This window comes from Phyllostomus discolor, chromosome 3 (assembly GCF_004126475.2).
Source record: "Phyllostomus discolor isolate MPI-MPIP mPhyDis1 chromosome 3, mPhyDis1.pri.v3, whole genome shotgun sequence".
In the NCBI taxonomy this organism is placed as follows: Eukaryota; Metazoa; Chordata; class Mammalia; order Chiroptera; family Phyllostomidae; genus Phyllostomus; species Phyllostomus discolor.
This window is the reverse complement of record NC_040905.2, coordinates 87,067,230-87,088,313: the sequence shown is the minus strand read 5'-3', so window position 1 is coordinate 87,088,313 and position 21,084 is coordinate 87,067,230. Positions and strand designations below refer to the sequence as shown.

Genomic DNA, 21,084 nt, shown 5'->3' with positions numbered 1-21,084 from the left:
ATGCACATCTGGAGCTTTGGCGAGACGCCAAAGCTGACGGTGGACATCTTAAGGTCACGAGCAAATCCTCTGTTAAGTTTTTATTGGAGGTGCAACACTTCAAGCCTGGCTTTGATGGCCATCTGGAGCACGCCTCTCCTTGGCTTCCCTGAAGTCAGAATTTCCTTCTGCGTGACTTTGGCTGTGCTGGAAATTCACTGATAGTCTGTGGAGTTCAGGGATTTAAAACTCTGGTAAGAGTTTGTTTTTGTTCCCTGCTGTGTTTCCAGTGAACTGAAATGCATGGTTTTCAGGTTTCATCTTCACTTTTAAATCATGCAAAAGACCTGTCACATATCCTCTGATCGTTGCGCTGCCCCTTGCACATTGTGGCTCCCTCCTCGGGCAAGCGAGACACTTTAGTGTTGGTTGTGTTGGGCTTTGAAAATAAGACCCATCCCAAGAAAGGCAAGCACTTGGTTAACAACTCTACCAAGTGTCAGATTAACAGCAGGCACTCAGGCAGGTAAACCCAAGTGAGTAAACGTTGTGAGACCATGCCCCGCCCCCCCCAAACACCCAAACATGTGCTATAGTTCTATCAGTTGTTATCCCTTCTGTCCGCTTCTTTCATTCTCATGACGCTTTCTCATTAAGGAGATTCATGGGGAAGGTTGTAATCAATCAGAGCTATTAGCCTCCTGAGTGTAATCTGGTTCTAGTACAAACTGACCTGCTCAAAGTCCTGTCTACCTTGGGGGTTTAAGCCGATTAACTCAGAGCCTGGGAGGCAGAATCTAAAGTCCTGGAGCAATACCCACCCCCCCCCCCCCATCACCGCTACCCACCAGTAAGGGATTTAACAAATTGACACTGTAATTATATCCAAACCCACAGTTAACCCACCTTGAAAATAATCGCTAATGCCTGGCTCATTGCGGATGTACATTTACAGCCAGTGAACGCTGCTGTGTCACTGGGAGCGTAGTGCTCTCTAATCCCTCTGCTGTCTCGAGCCCTGCCGCACTGATTACTGCGGGGTTCTGTTATGCTTGGTTGGTTGGTTGGTTGGTGTGTGTACTTCTTTCCAAGAGTAGCTCAATCTTGTGGTTCGGGAACAAGTTGGTGACTGGAATGAGATGTCCCACAGAAAAATAGGCAGCTCGCTGCTGGGGCCCTCAATAGCATCCCTGCCCTGCTTTATGTTTTTTGTTTTCTTTTACAATTTTTAAAAAATTTGATTGAATTTATTAGGATGGTATTGTTTAATAAAATTATATGGGATTCAAGTGTACAATTCTGTACATCATCGTATATTGCATTGTGTATTCACCACCCAAAGTCAAGTCTCCTTCCTTCACCATATATCTGACCCCTTTTCCCTCTTCTGCCTCCCCCCAAACCCCTGTTCCCTCTGGTAACCACCATTCTGTTCTATGTGTCTATGAATTTTGTTTGTTTTGATTGTTGCTTTCAGTTTTATATCACACATATAAGTGAAACCATAAGGTTTTTAACCTTTTCTGACTGATGTATTTCACTTATCATGATGTTCTCAAGGTCCATCCATGTTGTCACAAATAGAAGTATCTCATCTCTTCTTACGGCTGAGTAGTCTTCCATCGTATATGTGAACCACATCTTCTTTGTCCAGTCATCTATCGAAGGACACTTCTGTGGTTTCTGTGTCTTGCCACTGTAAATAATGAATGCTACAATGAGCATAGGGGCACAGATATCTTTACAAATAAATAGTTTCACATTTTTCTGGTAGGTTTCCAGAAGAGGATTGCTGGGACATATGGTGTGCTGGGACACATTGCTTTATAGGGGTGCCCTGGGCTGCCCAGAGATCCCCTGGCAGCAGTGTGGGTGGGCTCACCAGGTGAAGATGCCATACCAGTCAGTATTCTCAATTGGCTGACCTCAGCATTTAAAATACAGCCATAAGTGACAGGACAGATTCATTGGTGTTTTACTCCAGGGAGCGTGATAAGTAAATATTTCTTATTGCACTGATAAAACAGTTCAGGTATAGTCTAACTCCTCTCCCCTTTATCTACATATTCCCCCACACTTTTTGTTACTAAGAATGAGGATATAATATAATAGAGTGGGCTAGGAGCACAGACTTCGGAGCTAGACTACATGGACCAAAGCCAAGGCCAATCTTCTACAAGTTATTTAACTCCTCTAGACCTTGGTTTCTCTATGTATAAAATGGTGGTGATAATAATGCTACCTCTTTAAAGATTATTGAAAAGTAAGTTAATTACTACATGTAGCATATGAAATAGCATTTGGCATATTGTAAGCATTGGCATTCATTCAACATGGAGTGTTGGCTGTGCTCAAAGCCAGTGATATAAAGACAAGGTTTCTCCTCAGGTCAGGTGGGAAGATGGACACACAAACCTGCCATTCTGGACTGGCCTACTCTTCACTGAATGCTTGGGAAGGGAAGATATTGCTACAGAATGCGTATAATACTCTATGTATAATAAGTATAACTGATGAGAGGCTGATGACATATATGAGCCAGAATGTAATTGAACAAAAATTGAGATAATGTTGTCAGTTATGAATTAGGCCAAAATGCATGATAATAGAGATTTGTCCGGAATAAGTCAAGCCATTGTTAATATAACAAGAATGGTTTGTGCAACATCGATGTAACCTGGCAGCCAAGGAGAGTGGACTGGAATTCACACGTGTGAATAATGATGACTTCACAGTACTAGTCAGTGTGGGCAGTAGACACTGTTGAGTGAGCATGTGTATTGTGTGGCCATCACATTCAAAGTTACTGAGCAAGTAGAGCAATGAGTCTACATCAAATTTTGCATTAAGCTCAAACATTCCTCCACAGAAATTTGGATGATTCAGAAGGTTTTCAGGGATGATGCAATGAGTGCAGTGCAAATAAAAGTGTGACATAAATGCTTCAAAGATGGTCAAGAATCTTGAAAGTGATCTACATTCTGAAAGGCCTGCAACAAGCAGAACACCTGAGAATGTTGAACGTGTATGGGACACATTCAACAAAGACTGGTGACTGACAGTGTGAGAACTAGAAGCTGATTCCAAAAGCTGTTGTATCTGAGATTTTGAAGCAGATCTTGGCATGAAACATGTCGTGGCAAAATTTGTTCCAAAGCTTCTGCTTCCAGAGCAGAAGGATCATCATGCTGCAGTTGCTAATGGCTTGATTCAAACCACTGCCAATGGACCAGATTTTCTCAAGAAGGTCGTAACTGGAGATGAATTGTGGGTCTACAGCTATGATCCAGAAATAAAGGCCCAGTTGTCCCAGTGCAAATCGCCTGGTTCTCCATGCCAGAAGAAAGTACAGCAAAGTCACAGTAAGATAAAGACCATGTTAACTGTGGTTTTTGATTGGGAAGGTGTTGTCATCACAAGTACACCCCTCCAGGCCAAACAATTAATAAGGAGCACTGCTTCCATGTTCTTCATCGGCTGAGAGACGCAATATGATGAAGAGATGAAAACACCTGCAGCTATGGGCAACTGGTGATTGGCGGCTTCATCACAACAATGCGCCAGCTCATGCATCATGTCTCATGCAGAGGTTTTTGGCAAAACATCAAATTGCCCAGATTTTGTGCCCTGCAACTTCTGGCTTTTCCTAAAACTAAAATCACCTTGAAAGGGAAGAGATTTCAGACCATCAGTGAGATTCAGGAAAATAAAACAGGGCACCTGATGGCAATTCCAACAAAGGATTTTGCAGAGTGTTGTGAATAGTGGAAGAGATACTGGGAAAACTGTGTGAGGTCCCAAGGTGCCTTCTTTGAAGGGGACCGAGGCATGATTGTCCTATGTACAATGCGTCTTGAATCTTGTATCTTCAAAAATGTCTCTATTTGCATAGTGTGTGGCTGGATACTTTCTGGACAGGCCTTGTATAGCTGAGATTAAACACCCAGATGTTGGATTGCTCTCTTTCTCTCTCTCTTGCAGCATTTCATACACAACTAATATACAATATATATTTATACAGGTAATCAATGTTCACTGTAGAAAAACAAAAAATACATACATAAAGATAAAAATTAAAGGTTTTTACAGTTTTATTTTTTATTTTTTTATTTTTCAATTACTGTTGACATACAGTACTGTATTATTTTCAGGTGTATGATATAGCAAACACACATTTATGTAACTAAGTGATCACCCCTATAAGTCTAGTGCCATTTGACACCATATATAGTTATTACAACATAGTTATTGATTACATTCCCTTTATGCCCCTGTAACTGTTCTTATAACCAGTAATTTTTACCTCTTAATCCCTTCCTCTTTTTCAGACTTCTTCCATCTGGCAACCGTCAGTTTGCTCTATGAGTTTCTGTTTTGTTTTGTTTTTTAGATTCCACATATAAGGGCAATCATATGGTATTAATCTTTCTCTTTCTGACTTATTTCACTTAGCATATCTCCTAGGTCTATCCATGTTGTTTCAAATGGCAAAATTCCATTCTTTTTTATAGCTGAATAATATCCCGTTTTATTTATGTGCCTCTTCTTTATCCATTCATCTATTGATGGGCATTTAGGTTGCTTCCATATCTTGGCTATCATAAATAATGCTGCACTGAACATATGGGTGCATATATCTTCTTGAATTAGTGTTTTAGATTTCTTTAAGTAAATACCCAGAAATGGAATTGCCAGGTCATAAGGTAGTTCTATTTTTAATTTTTGAGGCATCTCCATACTGTTTTCCACAGTGGCTGCAAGGAAGAGCCGAAGCTTTGCTGGGTGTACTGGTCCGTGTCTGTGTGAATGCACTACCTCTATGTCAATGTCAATGTCATGTAAATGTATGATTACATACCCAGGATCATACTGTACATTCTGTTCAGTGGCATTCTTTTCCTGCTCAGCAATATAGCATGTCAGTAAATATAAAATATATAGTATCATTTGAAATTACTCTATGGTATTCTATTTTCAGTAAATTCCATAATTTATTTAGACCATCCCCTATTGCTGGAAATTTGAGGTATAATCACATGTTTTTCTCTCATAAACTCTGCTTGTATAAATATCCTTTATCAGCCTACTTGGATCTTTAGCAGAGGTTCTTACCGTGGCACAGGGCAATCTTTTTTCTCAGCGAAAGATACTATTACCACTGGTCTTGTTTCAGGGGGCTGCATTTGTATAAGAGATAAATACCACTCAGGGTTCTGAAGAAGTCCCAGGTGTTAACATAATAGTACCTGTTTAAAGAACTTCATACCCAAATACGACCCCATGGCAAACAACACAAAGAGTAAGCTAAGCCAAAAATACATACACAGTGTTAATAAGGTATGAAACCTTGGTATTGGGTGATCATGTACATATAAAATGGCCTGGAAATTTTTCAGGAATATAGAAGATCAAAAATAATTAGGAAATAAGAAACTGGGAACGAGCAATAGTAATTTCTAATTTGCCTTTCCAATTTACTTTATATCAGACAGAGGTAAGTAGTGATTCATAATTACCTCCTTCCATACCTGAGTTATTTCACTGGGTAATGTCAAAGGCCACATAGATAAGCAAAGAACGAAATTAGTTTTAACAAAGTGTATTCAGGATTCCTCAGCAGAAGAAATGGGAGGAAGTCAGCCAGTGCAGTCAGCTTGTCTGTGAGCCTGTTACGGTTGTTGAGAACCTACTATGTTCCAACAGGAAGATCAGTCTAGGCTTCCAGATCTGCCCCTAGAGACAGTCTAAACTGCAAGTGGAGTCAGGCCACTGCAGTTGGGCCACCACTGTTGAAGATTCTGGATTTCTGAATGTGTTACAACTTTAACACTCAAATATGTACTAATAGGACATCTGAACAATCCACGTTCATTTCAGAAAACCATGAAAAATAAGCAAGACCCTGATCCTCTTTTCAGTTTGACCTCTGAATCACCTGGAGCAATCCGGTAACCTTGCTGAGCCTCTGTAAGATTTAGATAAAAATACCCAATTTCTACTCCCCACTTCTTAGTGTTTAAGCAAGAAAATTTTCTTTAATAAGAGTTTTTTTTTAATTTCTTTGAAGCTGCTGGGATATCTGAGGCAGCATTCCAACACATTTGCACTTCATCATTTTGGTATTTATATTCATTTTTATAATACTTTATTTATATTCACAGGCAAGTCAACACGCCATTATCTGTTTTTCAGTATTTCTTTAGGTTCATTTTTGAGCTGAGATGACTCCTGTCAGCATCTCAGCCCCTTTCTAAGGTGGGTTCTTACTGGAGGGCGTCGTGTTGTGTCATTTACTGTCTGCCTCAGGCAAACATTCACGGATGGACATCTCCCAGGAAACTTAATTCTGTGTCATTTACCTCCTGTCTCTTCTGCTCACTCCTTGAGTCTTTTGCTGGTCCTTACAGCTCTTTTGTCTCTTCCTTCCACCCTTGAGCATGACATGCCCAGTCAGTCCCACCCTATCTCGTCTTCTCTGTCACAATCCTTTGCTTCCCACCAGTGGATTTGTGGAAGTTGTTGCTGTGGCCAGTTAGGGTGTCTGCTCAGCTGCCCATAGTACTCCCATTTGGGGGCCAGCCCCCAGCACTTCCAGGCCTCCCCTTTGTTGGTAGGACGAGATGGAAGACAGAGCCACCAGTGTCTCTCCCCACTCCCACCCCGTTACCTGTGTTTGACCCCACTCCTCTAGACTCCATGGCCTCTCTCATTATTACATAGGATGGTGACATAAGAATGTCAAATTGTTTGAGGACATGTTTCAATACTAATTTGAAGCCACCAGGCCTCACGGTAGAAATATACACTGACACCAATATGTAAGTGTAATTTTTTTCTAGAATAGATTACGCAAAACATTTCAGCAGTTTCCCAAGTTGGGAGGACAACAGCCCTATCCTATGGGAATTCTCAGCTCTAGTCTTTAAACAAGCACAACATTCTCCCCGTCCTTTTTGGGGTTGGGTCAGGCAAGATGGTAGCAAAATTAAAATATCTGGGACAGTTGTAAGTAGGAGGTTCAGGGTCCTAAAACATGGGGGGAATGCACATTACTGAGTTCATGGTCTCAGGTGAATCTGTGTATGTGGGTGGTCCCCAAGACCACCCTCAGGCTGAACAATTCACTAGGACTCAGAAGAACTCTTACACTCGTGATTATAGTTTATTACAGCAAAAGGATGCCGATTAAAATCAGTGGAGGAAAAGGGTGCGTGGGGCAAAGTCTAGGAGAAACCATGCACAAGCTCCCAGGTGCCCCCTCCAGTAATGCCTCACATTACTCTGTGCTTAATTTTTCCAGCAACAAATTGTGACAGCACATACAAAGCATTATCAACCAGGGGAGATCACCGGAGCCTTGGCGTCCGGGTGTTTATTGGGGTCAGTCACACAGGCATGCAGTGCCTGCATGACTACCCTCAGCACTCAGACTCCAGCCCCCTGGAGCAAAAGGCGGTGTTCAGCATAAATCACATTGTTGGCAGAAGCTATCTGATTACACTGGTACCCTGTGGCCCAATGCCTCAGGCATACAAAACATTCATCAGGCAGAATATTACAAGGACTCAGAGCTCATCCCCTAGGAGCCAGTCTTGCAAACATGTCTTTCTTGGGGATGAGCAGGAAATGAGCAATCCAGGCCTGCTGAGTTAACCCCTTCCCAAGCATATTCCCTGGGTCAAGACACTAGGAGGCTTTGGCTACATGAGAGCACTTCTGGCACCCCCAACTATTACCTTCCAAAAATAACATCCTCTCCACCTTCCACTTAGACTCATCGTGATTTATAATAATAACCATTGAACTATTTTCAAAAACAGCTAGCCATCTGCAGCAAGGACACATTATTATTATCATCATCATCATCGTCATTATCATAATCACTGTTGTCATATTATTACCATAATCACTATTATTCAGGGGGCGGAGGCATGGGAAAGAGCCCTTAATGCTCCCTTGTGATGTCAGAACAAGTCAGAAGTGCCTTTTTCCAGATTCTGAAGATAAAGACAACTTCAGAGTCATGTGACTCCACTCCACCTGGGGTTTTAACCATGTCCTGTATTTCTCTCTCTCCTTCTCCTTGGCAGTGGCTGAGAAACCCAGGCCCCCAACATGAGAAGCGGACTCTGTTTGGAGACATGGTGTGCTTCTTGTTCATAACTCCCCTGGCCACCATCTCAGGCTGGCTCTGCCTTCGGGGCGCCGTGGACCACCTGCACTTTAGTAGTCGGCTCGAAGCCGTGGGACTGATTGCACTCACTGTCGCACTCTTCACTATTTACCTCTTTTGGACACTAGTAAGTATGGCCCACAGCCCCAGGGATGCAGGCCAGCTGGAGCTGGCAGCCCCCCAGCTGGCACAGCTTGTCTGTATCACATCTCACCTGCTGGTTCAGGCTGGCGTGAATGTGTGATTTGGTTTGTTACTACATGTGAGTGTATGTGTGTGTGCACGATGTGTGAGCAGACATGGGATGCTGGGAAGAGCAGATCAAGTAAAGGAAAAGCCCCAGCTTCTGAGAGCCCACCAAAGACACACACCCTGGACTTTTCTCCCCTCTGGGAGTCTAGGCTCTGTCTGTTTCAAGGCACAGCATTTTCCTTCTCTTGCTTGTGTTCCTCATCTTTTGCTGGGATCACAGTATGTCATGAGCAATGCACACAGCCACTGCTGCTGTCGCTGCCTGCACACACTGTGAGTCCTCCTGCTGGTCACTTTCTTCTTATATCCTGACCACGGCCTGTAGTCTTCACTGGGCACGGGGCTGCCTGGTGCCTGACGCTTATTCTGTGTGTTGGGATATTGACCCTGCTGCCCATAAAAACACCCATTTATCTAGCTCAGAAGCTGCTGCCAAAGAAAAACCATTTCCCAATAAGCGTTCTGCTGTAGAGGAGGAAGACTTTGTAAACATCTCTGTCGTTTTCATCCTGTTCACTTATGAAAGAAGCTGACTGCTGAGTGCCGCTTGGCAGCACCCACAAAGTGCAGCGTCTGATCTCCCTTTATGACCCTCTGGGACCCGCAGCGAAGAACATGACTATCTAGAATATTTTCAGAAACAGGGCCCCCTCTTCCTGGCATTCCTCTTCCGTTCTGCTTGTTTCTAAGCTGAGCATGTTTCATTGCTATGTGGTATGTATTTCCTGTCTAAAGTGTACCGTTCCGGTGTCCCATAGCACAGCATCAGCATGGGGACGCTTCCATGGCTCACGTGTCCTCCCAAGCCCTGCCCACCTGCCAGTGGCCACTCCTTCCACCCTGACCACAACCCCCTGCTCATTTCCCTCCTGTGCCTCCCTCCCCTCAGGTGAGAGTGCTCAGACAGTAAGTGGGGGACACAGTGCAAGCTCAGCGAGAGGGACCTGACTTGAGCCTTGGTAAATAGTGTTCTGATGCTTCAGACATGATCTGAGAACTCCGGTTAATGTAGGATTCCATTCCCAGCCTAATGAAGCCCCCAGACAAAACCATTGTTGTCTCCTTAAAAAATCTATGCTCCCAAACTGTATCCTAATTCCTTATGAATCAAGCAATGAAGCTGGCTGGGAATTCACAAGGACACTGAGATGGGAAGAGAGTTAGAAAAAGGAAGTTAAAGAGCCTGGCTAGCACCATCTGACATCATTTCACTGCTCTGTGCCTCAGTGTTCCCATCTGCGCAGTGGGAATGATAATAACACCCATCCTGCCGGCTTCCCCTGGTGCTATTTGATTAACATGAAAGAGTGCAGGGGGAAATACTTTGGAAAATAATTTTTTACCATGATTAGAGTTTTACTTGTCTACCATGTTTCTTAGAAGAGTTCCTTAAATGAAAGTATAGACTTGAATACTAGCTTTCAAACCAAGTGAAGGCCTTTTTGAAAATCAGCTTTGTAAAGCATCCACTTACCCAACAAGGAAGAAAGGCAGGGAGGAGCATGGAAGGAAGAAAGAAAAATTATGTAGAGAAAAATGGATGTGACCCTGTTTGATCTCCCATTTTAGTTGAAAGGGAAGTGTGGGTGGGAAAGGTACCTGGAGTGGGCTCTTTTAGGAGAGAGGTAATATACTTCATTATAGAAATGTTTCCAAGAGCCAGTGCAGCCTAGTAAAAAGCGCATGTGTTTAGAATCCAAAGACCTTTGTTTGACCCCAAGGTTTAGCATCCTAATAGCTGCGTAGCATTAAACAGGGTACTTGACCTCTCTGATCATCCTTCCTCTTATGCGAAAAGAAAAAAGAAAATGGAGGAAATGATTGACACCCCTGGGTCAATGGGCTGTTGTGAGGATTAGCTGGGATGGCATGGGAACATGCATCGGAGCACCTAGCACAGGCACCCTGGTTTTCTTCCTGTGACTTCCCTGCTCCCCCAACTCCCTCCACCCACCAGCCCTCCGTCAAATGCAGAGCAGCTGGCCCTTTGACGGGTGTGAAAACTGCTGCGTGTCAGCTCAGCAATAGGTTACTGAGTGTAGACGAACTCCTTCCCAGATAAATGCTGTACTGAGCTGCCCTGGCAAGGGCTGTAATTCAGAAACTGACAGCACTTGGAAACTGCCCTCCAGCAGAAACCCATTGTAAACAAGCTGTCAAGCTTAAGGAGAATATGCTGTGAAAATGTCTTAGATAAACAAACACGGTGTCAGTCCCAGCCCCGCTCCTCAGAGGAGTCTTCCCGGAAGGGCCTCTCGGGCGGATGAAGAGGGGCACACCTCCACGCCGTGCACCTAAAAATGCCTTTGGAGCTCCTCGCCGCTCACAGGGCCACGGCGGCCTGCCCTTGACACGCATTTCTGGAGTCCTGTCTTACGGAACCTGCTGTGTGGAAGCACAAGCATCTGGAACCCAGGAAGCCGAGGCTGAGGCCATCTCCACTCAGTGCTCGGAGAGGGGCACCCCAGAAACATCACTATTCACATCACGAACTGTTTGCCTGAAGTCCATGGACAGACACCAAGAGAGCTCGCTGAGAACTGAGTCCACATTAACCGCTAAGAAGCTGTCCGTAGAGGGGCAAGAATGGAGGCACCGCAATTCAGTGACCCCAGGAAGTCCTCCCAAACACAGGTCACTGGTGCAACCAGTGCCCAGCACAGAAACTGGTTCCATCAATCACAGAGTGAAATGAAAGAACTTTCTGAGTCCTCTAGCTGATTCCCAGTCCTGTGGGCTAGTCATTTAAATTCTCATTATAAAGAGGAAAAGCCTCTAATAAAATACTGTCCCCAAAAGGCTCACTGTGGGACCGGTTTGGACACACCCCCACGAGCCCACAGCAATGCAGCATGAGCGTGTTCACTGTGACCCTGTGCTGGGCACCTCTCCGCTGATGTAGGCCCACGCAGTGCTCCTTCACTGCGGAGCAACCAGAGAGCTGGGCCCATCTCTGAAAAGGCAACTTACAAAGCCCTGGACCCATGGATAACCTCACAGTCGCACAATAACCTCCTCCGCAGGGAAAGGGCAGAACGAAAATGCATGATAAGATGTCCCAAAGCCTACTGCGACTTTACAGTAAACATGGAGCAACAGCCTGTCGTCTCACTGACCAGGAAGGTGGGGACCTCTCCTTGTGCCAGCCACATGATCTCAACTCCTGGTACAGACCTTACCCAAGATGGGAGGTGAATAAGTATCCTTTGGATGGAGGAATGAATGCACTTCAAGAAACCCATCCTATGAGGGGTAGTTTTATTACAATGGTGGTGCAATCTGTGCTCCCTCTTCCTCCTCTCTCCTTAAAACCTCGGAAATTTCAGAAATTGTATATTTCTGAAGTTCCTCATGCTCCTACTGCTATAGGTTCTTTTGGCTTATGTTTATTTTCCTCCCACTGCCTCTTTATTTCTCTAAATCAAATCTCCTTTTATGTCTACTCTATTCCATTGCAGGGAGGGAGCTCTTAGAGACGGGAGCGGGCGTTCACCCAGGGCAGTGCGCACGGTGGGCCCTTGGGCACCCCGCCCAACTTCCATTGTTTTCCCTCACGTGGAGTCATCTGCATTTAGTGCCTTCTACTTAATTGGATTTGCCTGCAACATGCAGTAGTTAATAGCAATTCAGACAGATTAATGCGTAATAATATCGCATTTGTTTGTCTGAACAAGTGGGTTGATTTTTGTGCTTCCTGGAGGGGGAGCCGGGAGTCCGACTCAGTTGTGGACTCCCTGTGTTCTTGGAAGCAGCGCTTCTCAGGCGGGGACGTGTGTGCAGTCACCTGGAGAGCTCGTTAAGAGTCAGGCTCTGATTCCTTCGGTCTGGGAGGAGCCCCAAACTCTGATACTCTAACAAACCCCCAGGTGATGCAGGCCGACCCTGCACCGCACGGTGAGCATCGTTACAGCAGATAGCCCAACCTCCTTTCTCCCCTGTTTCCTACATCTGAGCAGGATTGTCACAGAATTACCTTCTTTTCCGTACTTAATCCATCAAAAACAGCAGGCCAAGAACACTAACCTGTGTGTGAGGCACTGTGCTACGTGCTTTTTTAAAAATTTTTATCTGTTTTTCACTTACAGTTGACATACAATATTATTAGTTTCAAGTGTATAACAGTGATTAGAGGTTTTCACAGGTTGGGGCAAAAGCAGGTTTACAATTGTTTGTGTGGAAAATAATTTACAATAATTAATAAATAATAGTACAAGAATAAAGTCTGTGTTTTGCATACTCACAACTGTAAACCTACTTTTGCCCCACCCTGTATAATGTATAAAGTGATCAACCCTATAAGTCTAGTACTCATCTGACACCATGCATAATTATTACAATATTATTGACCATATTCCCTATGCCGCATGTGCTAAGTGCTTTTTATGCATTATCTCAGGTATCATTATTCACATATTACAAACAAGGGAACTGAAACTTGGAGATAGCAAGCAACCCTCCCAAAGTCAGAGAGCCCCTACACAGAGGAGGGGGGTGCAAGGCCCATGTGCCTGGCCCCAGAGCCCAAGGCCTGCTCCCTGCCCTGTAGACGAAGGAGCTGCCCACCTGCACTCTCAGCTAATTCCCTGCTTACTGATGCCAGGCACGTGCGGCTCTTTAACATCATGAATGAAAGGACTCTTGATTTGAAATTCAGCTCTCCTGTAATATTTCCAGATTCCAGACTTCTCGCACTGCCAAAGCTCTTCATTAGTACTTGTCTGTGTTCTACCTCTTCCCTGCCCTTGGCCCTGAACAGCGGGCTTTCCAACCTGCCTCTCTTACATTCATGAGTAGCACCAAGCAGCAGCAGGACAGAATAGATAAAAGAGAATCAAGCTTAAAAAAAAAAAAAAGAAAGAAAAGAAAAAAACCCTGATCCGCTCTGGCATGATCAGGGCCTTTTGGAGAAAAGCACATCTGTGTGAGTTTAAAAGCTTATATTTTCATACCCAAATCTGTCTGGCACTCACTCAGCCTGTGGCATTTGCTTCCTAGCCTCAGAGATTTGAGCGAGTGGCCTTGAGTTTCATGATCCTGCCATGAAGCCTAACAAGCCCTTTCTGATCAGGGACCTGCACTCTCCTTCACTTCTGCAAACGCTAACCTCAAACCACTGGTCAGCCACTCTCTGGCCTGTCTTGGGGTCAACCCAATCTACCTGCCCCAGAGGGCTGAACGGCCCATACATGCATAATTTGTCACCCTAAACCCTGGGCACCTTCTTTCCCAGAACCTAGTCATCTGGATGCACTCAAGCTGGATCCTGTCCCCATTTTTAAAGGCAGTTTGTCCATCTTTAAAAGTACAGGTGAAACTCTGAATTTCCTAGGAAGTCCATCAGTGCTTTTTGCCAGCCTTCTCCAGAACAAACTACACGTGTGATCATCCCGTTCAAGTACACTTGCCCAAGAAGCAAGCACAGCTGTGTCAAAATCAACCACAGGTTCCCTGTTCATACTGTCGTACATGTATAACACAGGCTTAAATCTTAAGCAGTGTTGCAATTTGAAAGCACAGGGTATTTATTCGCTCATCCATTCACACAGCAAACCCCAGTGAGCAACTTCTCAGTGCCAGACACTGTGATAGGTGCGGGGCATGTAAAGATGAAAACAACACAAGCCCCGCTCTCCAGATGCTCCTAGCGCCTGGAGAAACAAGTACACTGATGTATGGGGCACTTGACGCCATGCTGAGGTGGGCACCAGGCCCTGTGGCTCAGAAAGAACCGATTGGGGAGTTTGGTGCCATGCCAAAGCTTCCCACAGAATTCTGGGTGTCACAGAATACTGGGACTGGAGGCACTGGGGCTCGCCCATCAGGGTCATCCAGTCTAGCTTTGCAGCGTGTCCACCGCACAATACGAGAGATCTCCTTCCTGTCACAGTCGGTGTGAATGGGTCTTCTGAGTTGTGCAGTGGGTAACCTGCAGGAGGGTGTGATGCATGACGCTCTAGCATCCCTCCCATTTCACAGAGAGAAACCTGAGGACCAAAAAGGCAGGCACATCACTCAGTCCCACAGCCGGGGGAGGGCTGGCACTGTACCCGCTCTGCCCACTGCTTCCAGCCGACTCCTTCATCACAGATGCTTTGGGACCCAAACACCACTATCCCCAAAATAACCCCAAAACTCAGAAGAAGCCTTATTTCCTATCGATACCCTGATTTTACCTGACAGGAGGAGGAATGAAGGAAGCCTCTCCACAAGCCGTTCCCCTGTGTTCCCACTAGGGTGCCCTTTGCCTGGTGCCGGACGCCCCCACACCCAGCTCTCCCGCGCAGCGTCGCCCAGGGTCCTCGCCCCGCTGCGCTGCTCGCCGCCGGCGGTTTAGAGCCGTGTGCGGTGGCACATTTGTTTCTTTCTTGGGTTGAGTATCTGCGTCTGCTGACCTGAAACCTTCCCTTATTTTCCCTCTCCTACCTGCAGGTGTCATTTAGGTACCACTGTCGACTGTACAACGAATGGCGTCGGACCAATCAAAGGGTGATTCTCCTCATTCCAAAGTCTGTCAACGTACCTTCTAACCAGCAGTCGCTGCTGGGCCTCCATTCTGTCAAGAGGAACTCAAAGGAGACAATTGTCTGACATTCGTGTGGTTGGTTGATTGATGCGTTGTTTGGGTTTGGAAGTTTCTGCACTGGGGCCAGGCACTGAGCCACCGCCAACCCGTCCTAACCCGCCGTGGGTCGAAGAACACCCAGCCGCCGTCCCGAGCAACGAACTCCGCCAGCAGAGAGCAAATGCCGTTCCCCTTCAAATCATGGATGCTGCAATCATATGATATTTGCTAAGCTGCCAAACACGTCTCTTTAGCAGATACTGTATGGAATTTCCTGAACACCTCTTTAACACGTGAGGAAGGTTGTCCTGCTAAGGATGCAATTCAATTCTTCCTTTTTTATTACTATTTCAAATATTATATATATATATTAAACTTAGATGATAATCAAAAGCGAAAGCCAATGTTAAAACTGGCTTCTTGGTCTGGACGGGTTTTGTTTGGATCAGTTCACTGGTTGCTGGTTTCTACTACAGGTTCTCTGGGGCCACTCGACAGCTGAGTGGTCTTTCTCGTCTCTCTCGTGTCCCGTGCTCAGGGGACAGCGTGATGACTGCAGGACGCGTCGTGTGTGAAGGATGTTTTGTACTAAACCTCACTTAATTATTCTGGCTTCAAAGGAAAAAGGGGTGTGGCGACTCTCCCCACAGCGAGCTGTTTATTTAAATTTCATTAAAGAGAACAAATAAAGATGGTGAGAAGCACGCTTCTGTCAACTTGTTTGGTACTGACAGCTGATGGAAGCTGTTTTCTAATAATAAATACCCGGTGTGTGAAAGACAAGCCCCACTGATTGCAATACTTTTATTTTTAATTATAAAACCTGTGAAGTTTCCCAAAGTAGATTTTGAAAGGAAAAAAGGAAAGAGTGTTTTCACTCCCGTCTCGTTCAGCGTATGTCTTAATTCTGCATTCGCAGTGACTCGGAGGATCATTAGACATTTCTAGGAACCCTGGACCTGCTTTGCATATCAATTAGCATTCTCATTGCTCTATTGAATTTCCAGCTTGACAGGTAGATGTGGCCCCCCCCCAAAAAAAAAAAAGGTCGTCCCAGCCCTCTAAGGCCCCTTTGTCTGTTTCAGAAGACAGAGCCCCACATAGAACCTTCCCCCGACCACGAGCCTATCTGTCACAGGCTGAAGCAGACTTTTCGTGAGGGCTTCACGTCCCTCTTTTACCTGTGGCGGTGGAAAGGGCATGGACGGGGCCTGCGCCTGGGTACCCGCTGAAACCAGGCAGCAGAGGCGAGGTTTGAGAGCGCTTGGCTCCCGCTGCCTGCCCGCCCACTCGCAGGGGGAGAAGGCGGAGCCCAGCTTTGGGGAATGCTTAAAATACGGATTTCTAGAACATGACCCACATTCCGAATATCACTCCAGCGTCTGCCTTACGCTCCCCACGTGGGAGAACAGAAAGTGCAAAGGAACAGGCTATGAGGAGGGTAACGATTTTTGTCTGCACATTGATCCAGCTGATGCAGGTGTTGCCTTTGTCTGCAGAGCCTCCTCTCACAGGCTGTTCCCGCGCCGCCGCCGGGGAGGGAAACAGCTGTACTGCTCTCCGCGCAAAACTCAGATGTGCTTTATGGCTTGTGACAATAGATTTCCTCCCCACCACGCTTCACTTCGACACTTCAATTCCAGTAATATACGTCTCAGCCCTTCTGTTTACTCGGCCCTGCTCGCCCCTCTGGGCTATCATTAGCGGCACCACCATCAACCGTTTCTTAATTGACCTTTTTAAAATGCTGGACACCACTGGCTGCACACAGCTGTCACACATTAAATTTCCAGAGCCGGGAGTCCAGCTCGGTGGCTGGTGAATAGTAGCCCTGTGATACCGTTGATAAATGAGGTCCACCCGGCCTTAGCCCTGAGCTGCCAGGTTCGCCGGTGCCACCTTTCGACTGAACGGCACACTCTGGGGTGGACCATACCCCTTCTCCTCCCTGCTTCTCCCCTGAATTAAGGAAGTGACAGATTCCCAGGACCATTTCCTGTTGAGGTTGGCTGCGGAGGCTCCCTCTGTCTCGGCTCAGGAGATGAGATATAATGATGCAAAATGTCACAGGCAGGCACATCCCGGCAGCTCGCTGCGGCTCCTGTGCTGGGAAGGTTGGCATGTCAGTGCTTGTGCCTGTGCCATGCCTCTTTTCCCCGTATTTGCACCCCCAGCCTGAGGAAAGAGGGCAGAGTCCAAATTCAAGGAGTAGGTTGCACGTGGATTGGTGGGCAGGCCACCCCTGCAAGCCAAGATGGGCATCCATGCCTCTCCTCCCAGGCTACCAGCTTGGAACCTCCTTTTGAGAAACTCTGAACTCCCCCAGTGCCAGGGCCCAACTGGGATTCTGAAAGTTTTTAGAAGACACCTCAGGCCCTCTTGGCCTTTTAACCCTGTGGTCGTTCAAGGTGGAAGACGCTAGGGAATTTCAGCTTATGCTCAAGCACCAGCCAAGGGGGCAGGAGGCCGGTGCGGACTCCAGCCGAGGCTCTGCATCTGTCACCAAGAAGTGCTACATCTGCCTGGAAGAGAAGGTGCCTTTTGCTGGCTGGCACAAGGTGCTCCGTGGGTGACCAGCAGCCATGCTAGCTTTGCACTCTGTTTCTTTCTTTTTGAGAGATCAAGAATCAAGCGGGGAAAGGACTGGGGAGGGGCAGGTAGAGGATCTTGGTGGTTCACTGCTTCCCTCTACCTACCATCTTCTTGCGGAGCCCTCTCTCCTACACTCCTTGCTGTATCCTGTCCTAACCATGTTTCCTGAGAACAGTGGGTAGAGACAAGTGCGTGTCACGGTGAAGCCAGAGAGGGAAACTGACAACTTAAACAAGTCCAGCATGCTCCTGCCTGCCCCGTGTGTGCGCATGTGTGTTCCTGCGTGCTCGTGTGCAGGGGACAGAGAACGTGAATGTTCCCGTACTTTTACAGCTCCTCAGAGAGCTGCGCAGAAGCTCAGATGAGCTGTAAAACCCAACTAGGGAAAAATAAATAGCATGACTTGGAAGTTGCTTGCTTTTGTCTTTTGGGCCCTGATCTCCCTTCCTTGTGCCCTGAGGGCCCTAGGTTGTCGCTTACATCTGTCCTGCAGCCACAGTCACTGCATTTTCAGAGAAAGGATCTTATCTGGGGGCTTGGAGGAGCCAAAGGAGAAAACAGCGATGTGGCAGCCCGGCGACCTGTCCTTCCCAGAGCGGCTATCTCGGCCTTTCCTGACTCCCCACCCAGCCTGCGGAGCACCGTGGCACACACAGAAACTGTGTCTTCACCCCACCCCCACCAGCGACTGTCCCAAGGCCTCAAGAAGGAAAATTGGCACATGCTTCCTTTCCACTTTAATCTGGAATGTTCCCAGAAGCTACCTGAATTTCAGCCACACAGTTTGTAGCCCCAGTCCTGCAAAATAAGTGTACGCTGTGATTCTGAAGACTTACGTGGTATGAGAGGTGGGCCAGCAAGTGAGGACAGGGTTCAGGATTATTTTAGGACAAGAGGTCGGGACCAGGATGAACCAGCCGTCCCTCCCAGCCAGCCGCACACACAGAGGATGCAGCAGACCGATGGCAAGAGACGGGTGCCCCAAGAGGCTGGAGTCTGAGAAATCGGCACTCCCAACAGCGATCCCCGGGCAGCTGCAGACCTGCTCCAAAATGTGTCGGTTCTGCAGAAATGCAGGGGCTGGTGTGTTCTACAGTCCACCCTTTTTGGCTTTGCAAAAGTCTCTGTGTCTGGGAGTTGCCTTTGAGACATACTGGCTTTCCCTTGAGTTTAGCTGCTTCGGGGTGATTCTGGCTCTTTGCTCCCAAAGGCAACAGGATGGGAGAGAACCTGCCGTGAGTCAGACAGCCTGGGTTTAAATTAAGCCTGGCTCTGCAGCGGCCCAGCTGCGGGTTGTGAACAAGAGACCCCTACCACATTTCAGCCTCAGTTTTTGCCTCTGTAAAATGAGGGTAATAACTACCTCAGATAGTCCTGGTAAGATTTGTAAGGCTTAGCTCCCAGTAGTTCATGAATGAATACCCCCGCCTTCCCTCCCCTTCCTCCCACTCACTGTTGCTGACATCTAGGCTACTTTGCCTTAGCTTGGGTTTTGATGAACAACTTTGATAAATGACTTGAAGGGCCATAACCAAATAGTTTTAAATCCTTTTCAAAATGGGGAAGGATTGATTTCAAATAATCAACAGATAGTTATTGAGCACACATGCTTGGGAGTAAAAAGAACTGTAAGAGACGCTTCTGGGGGTCAGAACTCCTGACTTCACTGAGATCTTTGAATTGTGTGTAGATTTCAGTCGCCCTTGCACTTCCTGATACTGAATGGAGCTTATGACTAATTGAGAATTCGTCACAGATACAAAAAATGGCTTGTTCTGAATCTAGTGCTACAGAGGAAAACAAATATAGTCCATCAGTTGCCTGTGTTCCCAGAAGCGAGGGACTCGTGAGTCACTGAGCTCATACATCTAGTGCCTTCTTGGAGGCTCTGAATTCTGAGCACAAAGACAATGGAAGGTGATCAGCTTGGGGGGGCCTACTTCCTTTTGAGAGACTCTTCTTTTTGAGCCTGTTCAGACCATAGTTACTCTATCAAGGAAATAAATACACGGACTCTGTCAGAGGTCTTATTTTTATCTTAGTTGTGGAAACCAGATGCAAAGAATTGGGTTAGTCATACATTTTAGCCCATGACACAATTTCTATCACCATCCACCTATGGAGGTCCCTGTTCTATTTTATTCCACAAATTCGTACAAAGTGCCAAACACTTCCCATGAGCCATGCACTGTACAGCACTTTGAAAGTTATCTCCTTTAATCATCGCAATGACCTCATCTACTGCTGCCTAACACAACACCCCAAAATTTAGTAATCTAAAGTACCCACTTTATCAAGTCTCACTATTCCATGGGTTGACCAGGACCCAGCTGGGGAGTGCACGGGCAGTGCCTCTTCTGGTCGTCCTGGGGAGTCTTAGTCAGATGGCCCTGGTGCTCCTCCTGCGGCCCGTCTCTCCGCACGACATCTCACTTTCAAGGCTCCCTCTCTTCCCATGGCTGCTCAAGGCTCCAAGAGGGGAGAAGTATCTGTCCTAATCAACATGGGTGCTTGGAAGTACCCGAGTGTCACTTCCTTGCATCCTGTGGGTCAGAGCAGTCACAGGACCTGTGCTGCTTTGCACACACAGGGAGAAGCAGAATTGTTTGGGCCCATCTGTGGAGATTAGCTACCAGACCCATTTTATGGCTAGGGAAACTTAAAAAGAGGTTAAGTTACCTGCCCGAGGAAACAGGGCAGGTAAGGGGCAGAGCTGAGATTCAGGCCCAGGCTCTGGAGTCCCTGCTGCCAACTGTGGGTATATGCTGCGATGCCTCTCAGCTTCTAGTTTTATATATTCCCCTTCATGCCTAATCGCCAATCTCCTTCCTTCCTGAGGCACCCACTCCAGTATGTCTGATAAATAGAAATGGAATATGTCTACATCTTTGCACAACATTGTTTTGTCAATCTGTCTTAATTTGCATAAAAATGATTATGCTATAAATCTCCTTCTTCTGCTTCCCCCCCTCCTTAACACGGTTTTGAACATCATGCTGCTCTGTATCTAGTTCTTTGCTTCCAGTGGCTGCTTGGGGTCCCGTTTCACCTTTTCAGCCCCTTCATGTTACCCTCAACTCCCAACCTGCCCACAGTGCTGTGCTGGGCATCCTGGTGCTCGCCTTCTCACGGTCCTGTGGGAGAGTCCTCTGGACTAGAACCCATCAGTGGGCATGCAGGGTTACAGGGTGCCGACAAATTCAGTTTCACTATTGTCACATTGTTTTGCAGAAAGACTAGAGCACTTCATACACACACACCCCCAGTAGTGGCCGAATACTCCTGTTTCTCCACATCCTTTTCTATGCTTGCTACTTATTTTTAGTCAATCTGGCAGTATAAAACCTATGACTTACTACCATATCTGTTCAAATTCACACTTCTTTACTCTTCCTACTGGGCTGGCTATCTTTTCCTTTTTCGTCTCTCTAGACAGTTCGACGTGCCACTGAGCCCCCATTTGTTCAGCTCTCCCGATTATGTCTGCGGTGTGCTTCGTTGAACAGACTCTTTAACTGTGACATAG

The 21,084-nt window shown here is 46.5% G+C and overlaps 1 protein-coding gene across 1 annotated transcript in view; it reads left to right on the top strand.

The window, feature by feature from the left end:
• MARCHF3 (membrane associated ring-CH-type finger 3) overlaps positions 1–15,747 on the top strand; it is a 139,200-nt gene extending 123,453 nt beyond the window's left edge. Inside the window, exons 4-5 of the mRNA XM_028528108.2 lie at positions 8,070–8,279; positions 14,834–15,747. Of these exons, the coding sequence (XP_028383909.1) occupies positions 8,070–8,279; positions 14,834–14,992 (369 nt within the window). The 3' untranslated portion in view covers positions 14,993–15,747. The remainder of the gene's footprint in view (positions 1–8,069; positions 8,280–14,833) is intronic.
• The last annotated feature ends 5,337 nt before the right edge of the window (positions 15,748–21,084 follow it).